The 18,365-nt window shown below is 37.4% G+C and overlaps 2 protein-coding genes across 2 annotated transcripts; both read right to left on the reverse strand.

Moving 5' to 3' along the window:
• Positions 1–3,869: 3,869 nt before the first annotated feature.
• On the reverse strand, positions 3,870–12,454 carry LOC107561768 (BTB/POZ domain-containing protein 9-like). Its single transcript, XM_016246239.1, has 11 exons — positions 12,252–12,454; positions 11,296–11,485; positions 10,087–10,450; positions 9,731–9,998; positions 7,515–7,737; positions 7,068–7,187; positions 6,170–6,279; positions 5,904–6,093; positions 4,768–4,875; positions 4,574–4,652; positions 3,870–4,245 (listed from the first exon to the last, which is right to left on the reverse strand). The coding sequence occupies exons 2-11, from the start codon at positions 11,478–11,480 to the stop codon at positions 4,087–4,089; spliced, it is 1,806 nt and encodes a 601-aa protein (XP_016101725.1). The 5' UTR covers positions 11,481–11,485; positions 12,252–12,454; the 3' UTR covers positions 3,870–4,086.
• A 418-nt stretch (positions 12,455–12,872) lies between these two features.
• Positions 12,873–14,659, reverse strand: LOC107561758 (lactoylglutathione lyase-like). The gene is made up of 4 exons (XM_016246234.1): positions 14,489–14,659; positions 13,659–13,741; positions 13,266–13,406; positions 12,873–12,972 (listed from the first exon to the last, which is right to left on the reverse strand). Exons 1-4 carry the CDS (start codon positions 14,642–14,644, stop codon positions 12,873–12,875), a joined length of 480 nt encoding a protein of 159 aa, XP_016101720.1. The 5' UTR covers positions 14,645–14,659.
• Between the last annotated feature and the right edge of the window lie 3,706 nt (positions 14,660–18,365).

Here is an 18,365-nt window from a genome sequence, read left to right on the forward strand (position 1 = left end):
TTTTTGTAACATATATCATCACATTTTTATATTAGTGCTACCAGTATTACAACACTAATATTCTAACTTATTTGTAACATTTGAACTTTTGATTTAGTGCAATATTTTGTACTGCCATTAGGGACTGCCAGTGACCGGCTGTTGCACGCATAAAATGCAAAATTTTTATTCTGACAGCGTATGATTTCTATTAACATTACAGAATAGAACATGATCAATATTATCTTTCAACGTTCAATTTAAATAATTGTAATTGCACAAACTATGTAGGCTACGATTTCAATTTGTTTATTGTGAAATAACTCAAACATTTATGTTGTTTTTATTTCTGTCCTCTGATAAGCGTTGTTCAGGGCTGCCGTTCCCAAAAGCTTTAATGCTTTCTTATGATACTTTTGGGAAAACGCAGCCCTGTTTGAATGCACTGTCAGCAGTGAGTGAATGCTCTCTGTGATTGATTGATTGGTTTTTGTCTTGCAATATTTGCGTGTGTTCAGATGAGCAGGAAAATAGTTCTATCCTACACAATTACTCGCTAACAAAGGTTATTCGTCCAATTCAATGCATATTGTACGCATTATTATTTTATTTTATTTTTTGTTAAATAAACAAAACCACTGGTAAATAAAACGCACCATAGTATCGATATTTTTGTTTGAGTATCGATACTTTCGATAACCGCGTCAGTATCGATATATCGATACTTCAGTTCGATACGCCCATCCCTAATTTTGAGGCCTAAATTTGTGGAAGGGCGAATTAAGTTTTTTTTTTTTTTAAACCTTGAAAACCTGCAAATGTTTCATTAGACAACTAAGCTTAACCCGTTTTATCTCACTCTTCGACCATACCATACAGCTTTTAATCATCCGAGAATAACACGATATCAAATAATGACCTGCGAAGCGCGCGCTTGAGGCAAGTAGTTGTCGACTGCGGTTTAGTTAACTAAACACAGTACATATTCGATCTCAGATTTAAGTCAATGGTTATAAAATATGGTTTTCAGTCGTTCATACACGAACTGTGTACGAACATGACCGTATTTAGCACTCAAAACGGTTGCCGCTGTTCTACTGCTGTGTGAACAAAGTCTCTTGCATTTCGAAGTTGTCGTGTAATTCGCCACACGAAGTCGACACGAACCTGGTTTATCCTTCACCTGAACATGTATATTAAGTGTGTGGTTTTTGAGAATGGCACACACAGCCTGTCCATCTTGACTTCGGCTTTAAAGCGTTTAGTTCGCATTCGCAAATGAATTGAACGAATCTTTTAAGTGAACGAATCAGATTTGAATGCAAGCTACAAATAACATTTGTTATACAAATTTAATGGTAAAACATTTTTGTGTTTTATTTATCTTTAGACAGAATATTTTTAAAAAATCTGAAAAATTGAATGTTTTATGTTTTGCATCATATGCCAGGCTATTGCGTAAAACACCTCAAATTCATTCAGATGCTAAAACTGAGCATAATTATGAAATTTCAATATTTAGATTAAAGTCTGATCGTTTGTAAATTATTTATATTTTAATAACATTAACATAAAATGCATAGAAATATATCAATGTCTTCGTAATATTATATTTAAATGCTTAGTTTTACGAACAAAGCTCTGTAGTTTCTAAACATGTTATGCAATGCAATCCAATGATGATTGAAAGATGAACACATGAACGTTGCTCAAAAGCCTGGTGTATCATGTTTGATATTTTAACATGATTTTCTAATAAATGATGTATAATCAAGTAAACCTCAGTTCTTTCAGTCCAGTAATTATTCATCTTGAAATATTACTACCAATATAAATGTTATTCTCCAGACATTGAAGATTTCACAGCAGACACGTGTATCACAGCCTGAAGCTGGACATTTTATACTAAATGGCCTTTTACTTGGTAAAAAGTTTGAAATATCAGTTGACAATGCATGAAGAAGATCATGTGCAAAAAGTTTTGATCATGTTGATAATTTAGAGGCCTAAGAAATTTGCTTATCACATAAAATGCAGTAGGTTTTATAGGGTTACGCCGGTCTTTTCAGCAGGGTACTGGCATCCCACTCAACCTCACACTCCTCGTCTGTCTGTCTGTCTCCATCTTCCTCCAGCCCTCCAGGAAGTCTCTTGATTGCAGCAAGGAAGTTTGATAGGGTGCGTCTGTTCCTGGTTACTTAATGATGGTGGCATTATGGTGTCACTCACCCTTCCGTGTCTGATTGAAACTCAGTATTTATCAAATCGAGGGAAGTATGTTAATATGTGATTTGACTACAGAGTCTCGTTCACACTCTCCACATCTAGCTGGCATTATAACAAAACTCGTATGATATTCATGTGTGAGCATCCTGACCAGAACCAGTGATTCTTATTTGGTGGATATCAACCCAAGTCTGTACTAATGTGGTTCAGAGAGCAAGGAATAAAAAACAAAACAATGCTAAATGCAAACAATAGAATGCAACTACATAATATTGCGTTTTATATAATAAGTTAAGATAGCAAAATATAAAAGACATGGCAACTTTAAAAAGGGAACAAAAAACGCTCCTATCTTTTGTTGCTGATGTCAAAGGCCCTGTGTCCAATCAAACTCTACAGTTTTCCAAACTGTCATTTGGCAGAAGTCAGCTTAAAGTGAACATTTCAAAGAAAAAACATGAACAAAACTGTTCAAAGTAAATGCATCCTAGTGAGTGACACCATAAAGTCAGCAGAGACCAGGACAACAAGATGAGCCCCAGATACAGATCCCCTGTAAAGACCTGGTCTCAGACGGCCACCGGGACAAGACCACAGGAGCCAGTTGAGTCCTCTGCACAATGTGACTTTGCTGCAGCCTGGAATTGAACTGCTGGTTTCGTCTGGCCAGAGGAGAACTGGCCCCCCGACTGAGCCTGGTTTCTCCCAAGGTTTTTTCTCCATTCTGTCACCGATGGAGTTTTGGTTCCTTGCTGCTGTCGCCTCTGGCTTGCTCAGTTGGGGACACTTCATTTCCAGCGATATCGTTGACTTGATTGCAAAGATACTATTTAAACTGAACTGAGCTGGACAATGACATCACTGAATTCAATGATGAACTGCCTTTAACTGAAAATTGAATGTTTACTATTGTCACTTTGCATTATTGACACACTATTTTCCTAATTAATGCTGTACAGCTGCTTTGACACAATCTGTATTGTTAAAAGCGCTATATAAATAAAGGTGACTTGACTACATTAAATACAGATGCACTTGCCAATCTCAATAGGTTTTGTGTTAAAATTATTGGCAGCATTAAACCATCAAAATTCAAGAGATGTTTAGAAACCAAACATTTAAACTAAAAAAAGACATATAAATCACAATGATATCGTTGACTTGATTGCAAAGATACTATTTAAACTGAACTGAGCTGGACAATGACATCACTGAATTCAATGATGAACTGTCTTTAACTGAAAATTGAGTGTTTACTATTGTCATTTTGCATTATTGACACACTATTTTCCTAATTAATGCTGTTCAGCTGCTTTGACACAATCTGTATTGTTATAAATAAAGGTGACTTGACTACATTAAATACAGATGCACTTGCCAATCTCAATAGGTTTTGTGTTAAAAATATTGGCAGCATTAAACCATCAAAATTCAAGAGATGTTTAGAAACCAAACATTTAAACTAAAAAAAGACATATAAATCACAATTCTGCTGTTGTGCTCTGCTGTTATACAACAATGTCAGTTTTCCTATTCAGCCTAACAATGCTGTTAATCATTTTGGATATATTTGTGCCTATGCAGTCCATGGTGATTTTAATTTTTGTGTACTTTTCTATAAGTATAAATAAATGAGACAGTATTACAAAAAAAAACTAGGTCTGTAATACTTTTATTATTATGGTTCTTATAGTTATCTGAACATAATAAAATAAGTGCATGTGACAGTCATTGTTATATTCACCATCATCTTATAATCAGCTCAAGTATTTTCTCATTATAAATATAAAGAGTTCTTTTTTTTAGCAGCACGTAACCTTGAGAACACAATCTTTCAAAATGAGCATCTCAAGTGTGTCTTGTCATACTTCCATCCACAGTTTATATAGGCGGAGACATGGAGGGTTTTTGGGACATCAGGCTCTGTGAATTTGAGTTCTGGGAGCTGCATTCTGGTTTGGGCTGATCTGGTCCAGTACTTCCTTCTTTAACAACCGTGTCCACCTGTGCGGGGCACTCAAAGTGAACGCAGTGAAACACCTAGTGGAGAATGCATTGAGAAAAAAAGTGCATTAGGGCTACAGCATTAATGACGTAGTTCACTCAAAAATGAATACTCAGAACAGATTTGGAGCAATGTAGCATTCCATCACTCGACGGCACCCATTCACTGCAGAGGATCCATTGGTGTTGTAGCAAGTGATGTAATGTTACATTTCACTAAATCTGTTTTCATGAAGAAAGATGGTCCGAGTGCGAGTACATTTTCATCAGATTTTCATTTTTAGGTGAACTTTTTTTAAATTTTTTTACGTGAAGCTGGAAAGAGTCACAGAAAGTCCTGTGAGAGTGTTCAGAGATCACTCACCTCATTAGCTGTGTTGTGAGTTCCCACAATACGAATAAAGGATGCAGGCTGTCTGTCAAATGTCAGAGTCTGCCACGACCTTTAAGAATTACATGCAATAACCAACTTACAATTATATTTAAACCCCCTGACGTTAAGACATAAAAATGATAATGCAAGCAAATAATGAGATGATAAAAACAACATTCACTGACCTGCACGCCACCTTAGTGCAGTCTACAACTCTCACCCAATGTTGCTGGTTTGTGGACAGCTCCACATAATAACTATAGCTCCTCTCATCACAGTCCCATAACAGCAACCTATAAACACACAGATTTCATGAGAAAGACAGAGTCAGTATGTCTTAACCACAGACTGAGACAATAGGCATATTGAGGGTAAATGCAACTTGAGGGAATGGTTTGGGTTCAGAAACATGGGTATAGTAACAGAAAATTATTCATTTGTACAAAAACCAGTATGTCTAGAAACTGCAAAGTAAAATAAAAATACAAGCCAGACCACATTAAATACAAGTTAACCTGTAATGAGAATAAATCTTGTTTATTCTCCCACCACTTATTCTTAATTACAAACCCACCACAATATGTTGTTAAATTACTGTCACCAGAAGTCCATGAAAGTTCAAGAGATGTTTAGAAACTAAACCCAAAAGACACCCATAAAGCACACTTTTGCTGTTATGCATTTACAATACTGTCAATTTTCCTGTTAAGTCTAACTATGCTATGTTAATAATTTAGCATTACACTGGGCCTCTACAATTCATGGTGATATTGATTTTGATTTAAAGTTGAATTTGAGTTGTTTTTAAAGGGGATTTTAGTTTACTTTTGCATGCTTTTCTAGATGTTGTCTAAATCATAATTTTAGCAGTAGGACTGTCATTTTAGTCTTGTGTCTGTCTACTCTTGTCTTAACGTGTATAATGTTTAAGTCTTGCGGCTAAGTTTTTGGCTACACTTTTGAAACAGTGAGTATTGCATCGTTTATTACCTCGCCCTGTTTTTTCCCCATTTACTTCCACTGTAAGTGCTTTTGAATCCACTGTTATTAGATTGGAGATCTGTGGCAGAGCAGGTTTTTGGCAAATAATTGATTCAATTTCAGTTTGTTCCATGCACTGTTGTACGCCTAAGTCATATGGACTACTTTTATGTAATTTTTTTGAGCTGGACAGAGTCTGTGAATTTAATTTATCATCATCTAAACAATATTTTTTATGTTTCACCGAAGAAATTAATTCCGCATCGACACGAGAGTGAGTAAATCATGACAGAATTCAAACCTTTAACTTGTACTGAACCCTGAACATAAGCTCTCGTACCGCATTGAGCTCAACATGTACGGCTGAGCGAGCTGGATAACGATGGCTCCAGAGCCCAGCTGGTGGCAGGTGTATCCAGAGTCCCAGTCATAGTGGTTTGTGTCCCCATTCAGCAGGGCATTTCTGCAGCGACTCACACCCTCTATCACACTTGCACATGCCTGCACGGTTGCCACGTTCTCTGTGGGAACTGCAAGGAGACATGAGTTTCAGTAGCCAAGCTGATATGTAGGAGTAACTTCCTGAAATTAAGAAAACTACATTACCCAGTAGGCCTTTCTCCAAGGTGAAAGGTTGGTGTGTGTACATGCACTCCAGAGCCACCAAGTGAAACACTTTGTTTATAGTGTTATGTGTCCCCACAACACGAATGAACCTGCATAAAAAAGCAAAAGAGAAATATTAACAAACACGAACAATAGTTAGCAATATAACATCTTAAAACACAGCAATTATTTTCTGTGCTCGGCATGAAATTAATGCATTAAATTGAACAAAAGTGACAGTAAAGGCTTTTAAATTGTTACAAAAGTTATTTCAATTAAATGCTGCTGTTTTGAACTTCAAGAATCCATTAAAAGTTGTATCATAGTTTTCTCAAAAAGCAGCAGAACTGCTTGCAACATTGATAATAATAAGAAATGTTTCTTGATGCTTCAAATCAGCATATTAGAATGATTTCTGAAGGGTGACACTGAAGACTGGAGTCATGATGCTGAAAATTCAGCTGCGCATCACAGGAATAATTTACATTTTAAAATACATTTAAATTGTTATTGTAATAATTTTTCATTATATTACTGTTTCATTGTAAATTTGATAACATAAAAGCAGCCTGGGGAGACTTTTTTCAACATTAATGTATATAGTGCAATGTGAAATTTCTGTGCCTCATTTAAATTACACCTATTAAATGCAGGCATAGCTACTTTATATTCTACATACAAATGTACATACAAAAATCATCCTTTTGGGATTTTTATATCCCTGGGCAAGAAGTAAATTACCTGGAAAAAGATTTGATTTGCGAATGCAAAAGCTCTTTTTTGCCTCGTCCTCATTTAAATGTAATTGAGACTTGATGTTTTCAAAGGAGGAAGTAGTACAACAAAGTAATGTTTTTGAAAGATAAACGTCCAGTTGGTTTTGTGTAACATGTTCTACCTGCAGACTCGTGCTGGGAAATAGAGATGCTGCCAGGAGCGGCACAGGGACTTGGAGTGATCCACCACACGTACCCAGTCCAGCTCATCCATAGACACCTCGATATAGTACGAGTATGACCTGCAGATAAGAGAGAGCAATAATATGCTGTGCATGTTACATATAACAAAAAGTATATTGAATATTCAAAATAAGCCAGAGGAAGAGGTTGCGCCAAGTTTAACAATAATGATAATTAGTTATTGTCCCTTGTATCCAAAGCTAGCATATAGGCAACTTTTATGGTACATTTTTTGGAGCTCATCAGCATCTATTCTCATTCCCTTTAAATTATATGGAAAAAAAGAAGCATAGAAAAACTCTTTTTGGGTTTAGAAAGACACAAGGGTGATTAATGTTGACACAATTGTCTTTTTTGAGTGAACTAACCCATTAATATTGCATTACCTGCTGTCCTTGTCCCACAGCAGTAGACGTATGTGGTTGATGATGGAGGATTGACCCAAGCGGACCTGGATGCCAGCGGCCCGTCCCTCTTCTTCTATGGGGTGTCTTGAGAAGCCATGGTCCAGATCATAGTTCTGCGTGTCTCCATCCAGAAGAGCAGACTTCATCTCACCCTTCACCACCACAGCGCCGTGTTTCATAGTGGCAATGTTCTCCTCTGGGACTACAACACACAGAGCACAGCAGTGGAAACATTTTATCACACTGAAACAGACTCTAGCAATCATTGCGGTTGCGTTGTTTCGATTTCTTCTGCCTCGGGATCTGACTCAGCTCAAACATATACGGCTCAGAGCACTTGCCATCTCAAGTTTCAAAACACACAACATTTTGTTTCTTTCCTGTACATCAGAATGTGTAATGTTTATTTTTTTCTGAGCAAAAAATAATGACTATCATACATTTTTTTTTAACAGAAATCACCCACTAAAATCTCATTCAGCGTAACAATAGTTCATATAACAAAAAATCTTGTCAGGCACATTTAGAACCGGAACCATTAGATGTCAGTAAAAGACTCAACACAGTGCAGCCCCCAAAAACGGATGAATCGTCATTTTAAAAGTTTTACCCATCTTTACCGCTATCCTTAATAGAGATTTTTAATAATAGAAATTATGATAAAAGCTGATCACACTTTATTTTAATGTCCAATTCTCACTATTAACTATGACTTTTGCCTCAATAAACTCCTAATCTGCTGCTTATTAATAATTAGTAAGGTAGTTGTTAAGTTTAGGTATGGGGTAGGATTAAGGGATCTAAAATATGGTCTTGCAGAATAAGGCATTAATGTGTGCTTTATAAGTACTAATAAACAGCCAATATACTACTAATATGCATGCTTGTTAATAGTGAGAATTGGTCCTTAAAGGGTTAGTTCACCCAAAAAAGAAAATTAGCCCAAGAATTACTCCCCCTCAAGTCATCTTCTTTCAGACGAATCCAGTCAGAGTTATATTAAAAATTGTCTTAGATCTTCCAAGCTGTTTAATGGCACTCAGCAGGTGTTGCAGTTCATCAGTCCAAAATAAGTTAAATAAAGCACATCCATCCATAATAAAAAAGTGCCTCACACGGCTCCGGGGGGTGAACAAAGGCCTCCTGTAGCGAATCGATGCGTTTTTGTAAGAAAAATATCCATATTTAAAACGTAATATTCACTTTAATCTAGCTTGCGCTCACTGTTGTACACGTAAGCAGCTCTGGGCGGATGACGTAAGATGTCGGCGTTGCGCAGGCACCGCTCAGAAGTGACGAACGCGGAAGTGCAGGGGAGAGATCAAAACAAAACAACGGTCACGAATTAGAAGTACAAAACGAGGATTTGTAAAGAAGAATGTCGGAGGATTTCAATATAAGCCAAGAGGAGACTGGTTTTCCTTTGCTAAAGTAAGGAAACTTTGCTCCTGTAAACAAACGTTGGTTTTCACGAGACTCCCTGGCGCATGAGGAACGCCGACATCTTACGTCATCCGCCAGGAGCTGCTTCTGTGTACAACTGTTGCCGCAAGCTAGATTAAAGTGATTATTACGTTTTGAATATGGATATTTTTCTTACAAAAACGCATCGACTCGCTACAGGACGCCTTTGTTCACCCCCCCAGAGCCGTGTGAGGCACTGTTTATTACGGATGGATGCGCTTTATTTCACTTCTTTTGGACTGATGCACTGCAACACCCGCTGACTGCCATTAATCAGCTTGGAAGATCAAAGCCCATTTTTAATATAACTCCGACTGGATTCATCTGAAAGAAGAAAGTCATATACGCCTAGGATGGCTTGGGGGTGAGTAAATAATGGGCTAATTTTTTTTGGGTGAACTAACCCTTTAAAGTAAATAAAGTATTACCTAAAATTTAGCATGATCAATTTTTCGTTTTTATATTTTAATAAGCACAGGTCAGAACAAGAATGTTGTTTTTATTGTTACATAAATATGTCTGTTACGGAACATTATTTCACCCATACTTTGACATTTTATTTTCATAAATATTATTTGAAACATTAAAGCAGACACTTTACTTGCATTTAATATGATTTCTATGTGTATAAAATCACTTTTGTAATTTAATTTGATGCGGACACCAAACTGGGACGTCTCCTTTTTGACCTATGTATCTACAGACTGATGAGCAGAGAGAAGTAAACGCACGGAGCATGCCGCGGTAGTTGAGGTCCATGTCTCTACTCTCCGAGCGGGTCTGTATGGCATCTAGCAGGTCGTCCGGGCTGAGGAGGCCCGAGGGACGAACAACATTCAGCATTTCAGAGAGGGTCATCAGGGGCAGTCGCACTGCTGACATCACTTCCTTCGCCTCTGGTCCATCGCCGTTGTGGTGACACCAGCGACAGAGGGCCTGAAATATCTCCTTCTCACTTGCAGCGAAGGAATCTCTCCTCACAACAGTCAACAGGGCAGACTGCAGAGAAGAAAAAAGAGGAAACGGCCATATTATGTATTAATCGTAACTGTTATATTTTAAAATTGTCATATTTTCTATCACTCACCTTTGAAAGTGTGAGAAAGCCATCTGACTTCAACACTTCGGTGGCGTTACGGTCCATGTAGGTCATGCAGGCCTCGGCCAGCCCGTTCAGACAGTACAGACTAGCCACGTCAAACACCAGACAGACGTTTCGCGTGCTTAATAAAGTGCGGAGATACTCGCATATGGAGCCCTCTAGTGGTTGGAGGCCATAGCGGTGCGCCAACCCCAGGAAATCTAACAAAGTCTCTTCTCTGGCTTCACTCAGGGTGGCTCGGCCCGTGTACAGGTACCGCAACAAGAGGGAAAAAGCCTCGGCACGTGTTTCCTCCAACCGAACCTCCGCCTGGGCCCGGGACTCTCTCAGCCCTCCATACAGCAGAGCCCTGAGGAGTCCGAACGAAAGACAAAGAATAAAGAGGTTGAGATGAAGGAAGAATTTCACCAAGTTTAGGTTACAAAGCCTATTTTATTAACAAGAAATGAACATCCTACAAAATGGGTATATCTTTGCAACACTGACACTGTTATTGAACTGAACTGGCTCAAAATGTGTCTCTCATTAATATGTGTAACAAAATGATTAACAAAGAATAGCTGATGCTGATGCTTTTATAATGTAAACGAAGATCTTGTCATTTTTTTGCTTTTCTGATTTTGTGTAGAAAACATAATTGTATTTTGTAGAAACATCAGCATCAAATTCTCATTCTGAATTGATAATTATATCCTAATGCATATACAAATTTAGGTAATACTTAACAATAATGCTCCATTTGTACACTTTTGTTAACTACATTGACAATTGAAAAATACTTAGTTCATTTAAACATTTTCTAATACATTATTCAAATTAAAAGTTGTACATGTTGTGACCTGAAATAACATGAACTAGTTATATTCATATTCCTTCACATTAACAAGATTAATAAATGCTGCAAAAAAAATTATTGGTCATTGTTAGTTAATATTAGTTAATACAATGTTAAATGAGATATTATTGTAAAGTGTTACCAAAATCTATTAATGTAGCTACAGATGACCCAATTCAATTTATTAACAAATTACTGCATCACTTTTGTCACATTATGTCTCTGAATGTTTAAAAATGTAAAAGGCATGCGTTTCATAGAATGACCCAGCTTTACTTGGTACCACATGGATTCTGTTCCTATCATAATTTCACTTAAGAAACACCCCAATAGACATACAACATCTCTCAAATAATAACCTGAAATACTGGCAGCGGGCTGCTAGAATGACTCTGTGTGCAGGAAAGCGCTTCTCCTCCACCACGAAGGTAACATCGCTGTACTCTTCACCGGGAACTAAAGCGCCGAGCTGCTCTGAAAGGAGATGGAGGTGATCGATCTCCGACGCGGAGCTCATCGGCCGCAGAGGATGACTGTCGCTCATGATCACTGCCGGAGAACACAATCATAAAAGACATAAGTATTTGAATTTGTCAATGAGCATGGTACAATGAACGATTCCTACTGGACAGGACATTTTTGTTTGCTATTCATATGTCTTAGTATATAAGTTGTTCCCCCTGTCGTCTGTCACTTTCCATACTGTTAGTGTTCATCTATTATAAAAATCTAAATTTATTAAAAAAATGGTATAAGCTGGTTTGTCTTATTTTAAAAAACTTAAATCTTAGTTAACACTCTTATAAGCTGCAAATATAATATATATAAAAGAAGAAGAATGCATAAATGGTCTGATCATTATATAGATATGTAATATAAGATAGGGACATCCAGTAACAAAATATTATTATGCGCCTTGGCATATAAAATATACAAATTTGTCACTAAATAAACATAAATCAGAACATCAGTGAGATCATTCAGTGTCAATAACAAGATGAATAATAAGAACACAAGTATTGCTCTGTTTTCGTTACAAATTATTAAATAAGGCACGATTACTTTAGAAAAATGTACACAAATGCACACTTCTTATTTACATTTCATTTGTACATAACACACCTGTACACACAAATACCATCTATTGTCTATTTCGTATATTTTTTTTATAAGTTTTTGGTATATTGTTATTTCCTATTTACTTAACAAAACAAATTCCTCGTATGTGTAAACATACCTGGCAATAAAGCTCTTTCTGATTCTGAAAACTGAATCATAACGAGAATATATATGTCTGTAAGCCAGCAACACTCACCCACGCTAATGCAGCTTCAAATTGTCTCCGGCTAAAGATACCGAGAAGGTATCTTTTTGATTCCAGTGAATATATGTCAAATATATATTTAACATTAAACTAAATATGTTAAATACACATTTGTTAAGAGCTACTAATGCATCTGTTCCACTGCAAAAAAAACACCTACCGGATGTTTTTAAGGCGTCTGGACGTTACGTGTTAATGTCGCAGCGCCTCTAGTGGACGGAGGAGGAATAATGCTTTAAACGCTCGTGAGAACCAGAAAAACGTTTTGTGAATTTTTTTTAACCATTTTTTTATGAATCACAGCACACACTGGCCCAGCTAACCAATCACAGCACACACTGACCCAGCTAACCAATCACAGCACACACTGGCCCAGCTAACCAATCACAGCACATTTCGTATTTCAGAAGGCGGGATTTCATTTAATACAGGAACTATTAGAGCCGTTCCTGCCAGACTGGGGAGAGAGGTGTTGTAAGATATGTGAAAAATAATGTTTTTTTCAAACAACCTAGTATGAGAGCCTGTTCTAGTACACCCCCAACATAAATATAAAGATATATCTTATTGAAATAAGAAATATATATATATATTTCAGATACATAGTTCAGCCTAACTATGAAAGAAAGAAATGTTATATTTACCAAAGCCTCTTGGGTCTGAGTTGCCGTTGTGGTAAGACTGGCTGTCATCTGTCTCCGAGCCCCAGTTACTGATAAAAAGAGAACAGTCAAATGAGAAATATAGAATGGCACATAAAAACAGCCTCGCACTTTGGACTTCTGTTCAGAAGAATTACAGTATTACAGGATCGGCACAGACATCATTCAGGTCTTAATTCACAGAACTCTACGCAGAAGAGGAGTGCTCAACTTGTATGGATTTTTACATGGCTGGCGCTGATATGTAAAGACCAGGAAGATTTTAATCTGTTCCTTACAGCACACACACACACGCAAATGCACACGCACACACGCACACGCACACACACACACACACCCTTACTGTGTGAGCTCTATAGTGGCTCGACGAGAGAACGTCCAGGCCGTCCTCTCCTTCACATCTGCAGGGATCTCTTTCTTATCCTCAAAACCCAGAAAATACAGGGAGAATTGCATGGAGGGGAAGTCAAACTTCTGTAACAGCCTACAACGAAACATTCACATTAAAAAGACTTCAATGCAAACTAGTGTACTCAACTGATAATCCCATTAACATGCATTTCCAATGCTTTCTACTACATTTTGCAATGCCTATTTTGTTGCGCGTGTGATGAAAATAGAACTCAAATGTTTTTTCTAAACGCTTTTACATGCATAATACATTTGGATATTGCAAGTAAAACCTAAAGCGAATCATATCAAGCCTGAATTTTTAATAGAGAAAAAGTTCTCTCACGTCATTCCTAGTACGCGTGTGTAGAAATCCAGGGATTTAACCGGATCCTTAACCCGCAGCATCGTCTGCTGCATCATGAAGTCCTACAGCAGTGGGATGAATAGCTTTCAGTAAGAACATAATGTAAAAGATGGATAAGGTGAGGAAACAAATGATAAACAGAGGCATCCAAAAGCATTTTTAATAATGGTCTGGGCATTTGAGCAACACACAATTATGAATAGAATTCAAATTATGTAATATTCAAACGATGTCATTCTCTAGCAGCTCTGCTCTATGGATGTGCTCTTACGAATTATGATCATTATTAACAGCTCTCTGATATAGATGATATTTCACAGCATCTCCTGGGTTAAAACTGCACAAATTTGCTTAAGATTATGGACAGAAATTGTTACAAAATTCCTGATGTTACCAAGTGTTCCATAATGAAAGTTTGTGTGTTCTTATAGTAATATTTGTATGTAGGCACTGCTGTCTGTGACACTGGACGAGCCACCGGTCAACATTGCATCTGTGTACAATGTCAAAGGTCATCCTTACTAACTTAAATCAATCTGCATTGCATACAGAATCTGTTTGTCACTTCCATATGACTCAGCAATACAGCACTTACACAGACAATCTTCACAAAGTCAGCTGAGAAACTAACAGAGACTCAGAGATGCGGATAAATCACTGTAAAATAGCACTGATATCAAGGAGATGCTCTGAATCGCAAAGTTTGCCTGCAGTGGTTCTAAAGGAGAACAGGGAAATAAATGAGCGACGATCTTCGCGTTTGATTGACAGGTCTCGCCCTAGTTCTGGACTCAAGTGCAGCGTCTTACTTTAGTGATGGGGTTTCCTTCTTTACACGCAGCGACTGCTGCTTCATTCGTCAGCCCTTGGTCGGTCATTTTTTTGGTGTGTTTCGGCTTGATGGTCACTTGGCGGCTGACACTTCGGCGGAAAGTTAGCACGCAGGGGGCGTGGTCATTGCGCATAGCGTCAGCGGCTTGACGTAACTGTGGGAGGAGCGATAAAATAACTGAGCTGCTGTAATTTCACTTTCCTTCCTGCAGAGGGCGAAAAAGTGTTTCTCGGTGAGTGGGTTTCCATTAATGTCTTATACAGTCAAAATTATTCAGACACCAGATTTTTTTTTACTAGTGGGTGCAGGTCACTATAGTTAATTTATGTAAGTGAGGATAGCAAAACAAAGTAAACTGTGACATATTATACCCAAAAATTATCCATACAGTGGACTACCAATAAAATTGATAAAACTTTGGGACCAAACGTTGACCTGACCATGTTTTGCTTAATTGTTATCTGACATTATCAAGACTAATTTGTTCTGACACAGTTTAACTCTCGAGTTCTTGTCATTTATTATTAACATTTTCTAAACTATAGCGAATAAACTGATAATGTGAGAAATGTTGAAGGTGTCTGAATACATTTTGGTTTGACTCTATATATTAAAATAAAAGAGACAAAGGGAGAAACTCTTAGGCCATAAATATCATTCCGTAAGACATCCTACACACATCCTTAAAACGAACACACGTGACCCCATCATGTGTTCTGAGTGAATGTATAGGTGCCTTGGGCTGTGTGTGAAAAGACAATATTGTGTGTGTGTAAACTACTCAGTGTATGTGGAGAGTTAAGAATGAAGATAATAATAAAAAAAAAAGAATTTGATTAGAAAAGATTTACAAATCTGATCAAATGTATTGTATTGACGCAGGTAAGAACATGCACGTAAATGTAGATATTCTGAAATGTATGTGTGTTTGTGTGTGTGCATCTATAAATATATTTAAATAATTAAATAATTAAAATACAGACACATTAAAAAGTGCATCTATTCTCCATCTTGAGACAATAAACCCTAAATGACAATAAATGGACTTAAAGAGCCAATGGTTGGCTTATTGTTTTAATAAAAAAAACAAAGATGACGAGGGGAAACAAGCTAGCAATTAAGTTAATACAAACGCACATGGAATTGCTATTAGAATATGTGCAAAGCTGATGAGATAATGTGATAATGTGATATCTCACACAGCATGGCCAGTCACTCATACTACTGCACGGTGTGACAAAGAGAATCTCCTTGCACTGGCTACCGGTTGCGGCTCGCATCAAGTTCAAGACACTGATGCTTGCATATAGAACAGCCACAGGCTCAGCACCCGCCTACTTCCACTCACTACTACGAATCTACATCCCCTCCAGAAGTCTGAGATGCACTAGTGAGCGACGCCTCGTGGTACCATCACAGAGGCTCAAAATCACTTTCCAGCACATTCTCGTTCACCGTTCCTGGCTGGTGGAACGATCTTCCCACCCCTTTCCGGAATGCTGAATCCCTGACAATTTTCAAGCGACAGCTGAAAACTCCTCTCTTTAAACGCTACTTGACTTCATCTTAAAAAAATTAAAATAAAAATGTCTTTCTCTTTATTTATTCATTCCCTTTCTAGCTTGTACTTATTTGAACAATGCCTAAAACTTGGTATTACAGGCACTTCCTGTGTCTGTTTGCCTCTTTAAGAAGAATCGCGTTATGTATTCCCCAATTGTAAGTCGCTTTGGATAAAAGCGTCTGCTAAATGACTAAATGCAAAATGTAGAAAGAAAAAGTAGATGATAAAATAAAAAGTCTGCGAGGAAAATTATGTGAGAAAACAAGACATGTTGAAAAGTTGCTAAATTCCTAATTGGATTGGTTAACTGATAAACAAATGAACATCGTAAGCCCTCCTACTCCCGTTCACCAAAAATGTACACTTTTGGTTCTTCTTCATCCACCTTAGTCTTCCTCAGAATCCCATAATTATCCATTACCTAAAATGAAGCCATGCAATTGATGAAACTGTTTTCTATGACTCCCTTAGTCTCTCCCAAGGCCTGGTAACCTTGAAATCAGTTACTCTTGAAACATGAGAGCACTATTTCACTAAGTTATCACGGAGGAGGATGACAGGTGCATTTCAATGAAACATTCCTGTGAAAAACACTTAATTCTTGCTTTGCGGTGTGTCTTTTTATCTTACACCTTTAACCCTATATGATTATTCAGGTAGTGTAAGGATAGTCAAAGTCAAGTCAAAGTCTGCTTTATTGTCAGTTCTGCCATATGTACAGAGAATTGAAATGACGTTACGCTCAGACCCTTGGTGGATCCAGATAACACTAAACCCTAAAGGTGGAATGTAAAGATACAAAAGAATACATTTAAATATAATATAAATATAGGTAAAGTAGCACAAGGCACATAGAGTGCAAACCAGTGAAATAAACAAACAGTGCTGATGTAAAAAGCTGTGCAAGAGAGCTTATCAGTCTGTTTAAAGTGACAGAGAGCTCAAAGAGCAGCCTTCTTTTGGGGGGGGGGGGGGTGTTGGGGGTCAGAGGGTCAAAGTTCAGCAGTGCATGTGGAAGAAGAGGGAAGAGAGTTGAGCTTGCTGACGGCCTGATGGATAAAGCTGTCCTTCAGACTGAAAAAGCTGTGTGTCGGGTGGGTAGGATCGGGTAGTCGGGGGCTGTAGATGTCGTGGAGGAAGAGGAGACAGACACCAACGATCTTCTCAGCTGCTCTCACTATGCTTTGGAGGGTCTTGCAGCAGGACGCGTTGCAGGCGCCATATACCACACAGTGATGCAGCTCAGTAGACTCCTTTGTGGATGTTCTTCAAAAACAAAACAAAAGAATATACACACAGATTTGTTGCCAGGGTAACAACAACAAAAAACAAGGTAATAAAATTTCATCTTAAGAAGACAAAAAGGACTAATATAAAGATACTGTTTTCATAGCTTTCAAATGAACAGAACTTTGGATAGTTTCCACATACTTATCAAAGTCCACTTTAAATAAGGAGAAGAGAGGTTTAGAGCCAGTAAACTTTTGTTTATGAATGTGAAATTTAGCTAACAGGAAACATAAATTAATTATGTCACATTTTCCGGTATTCTCTTTTGAACAGGCAGACAATCCAAAGAAAGCATCATTAAAACAAAAAGAGAAGTCACTTACAAAATAAGATTGAATAAGCACTAAAAAATCTGACCATTTTTCTGTGTAGGAGCATTGCCAAAATAAATGAATGAAGTCTCTTCTTCAGAAGAATGACAAAAACAGCAACTCACTTCAATGTCTGACTTATATTTCCTAAGTTATACTTATACTATCCTTTAGTTGGGTAACATTTGTGAATCAACTTAAATGTTATTTTTGTACTTTATTGGTAAGCAGATATCTGGCAAGGTCAAGGTCCATACTTTCTCCCAAGGTATATTCTCCACAATGCTATTCCAAGGTATTATGTAGGGATTGTTGTTTTCTCTCTTTGAAAAAGAGCTCTAATTTTATAGTTATTTTTTTTGTTGATCTCTAGACAAGCAAACACTTCCGATCATTGTGTCCATTAGTTGGGTAACATTTGTGAATCAACTTAAATGTTATTTTTGTACTTTATTGGTAAGCAGATATCTGGCAAGGTCAAGGTCCATACTTTCTCCCAAGGTATATTCTCCACAATGCTATTCCAAGGTATTATGTAGGGATTGTTGTTATCTCTCTTTGAAAAAGAGCTCTAATTTTATAGTTATTTTTTTTGTTGATCTCTAGACAAGCAAACACTTCCGATCATTGTGTCCGTTAAATTCAGAGTGTAAGTACATGGCCATGGAAGTGTAGTACCTTGTAACAGA

Source organism: Sinocyclocheilus grahami, unplaced genomic scaffold, assembly GCF_001515645.1.
Source record: "Sinocyclocheilus grahami isolate Dianchi unplaced genomic scaffold, SAMN03320097.WGS_v1.1 scaffold791.1, whole genome shotgun sequence".
In the NCBI taxonomy this organism is placed as follows: Eukaryota; Metazoa; Chordata; class Actinopteri; order Cypriniformes; family Cyprinidae; genus Sinocyclocheilus; species Sinocyclocheilus grahami.

Excerpts from the sequence above, each read along its gene's own strand:
- LOC107561768 (XM_016246239.1), bottom strand. The coding sequence starts at position 11,480 with ATGAGCGACAGTCATCCTCTGCGGCCGATGAGCTCCGCGTCGGAGATC. Across the intron at positions 6,280-7,067 it reads TTCCCAGCACGAGTCTGCAG|GTTCATTCGTGTTGTGGGGA; the intron begins GTAGAACATGTT and ends TTTTTTATGCAG. Across the intron at positions 4,246-4,573 it reads CTCACAACACAGCTAATGAG|GTGTTTCACTGCGTTCACTT; the intron begins GTGAGTGATCTC and ends ATTCTCCACTAG.
- LOC107561758 (XM_016246234.1), bottom strand. The coding sequence starts at position 14,644 with ATGCGCAATGACCACGCCCCCTGCGTGCTAACTTTCCGCCGAAGTGTC. Across the intron at positions 13,742-14,488 it reads AAGGAAACCCCATCACTAAA|GACTTCATGATGCAGCAGAC; the intron begins GTAAGACGCTGC and ends CCACTGCTGTAG. Across the intron at positions 13,407-13,658 it reads ACACGCGTACTAGGAATGAC|GCTGTTACAGAAGTTTGACT; the intron begins GTGAGAGAACTT and ends GTTTCGTTGTAG.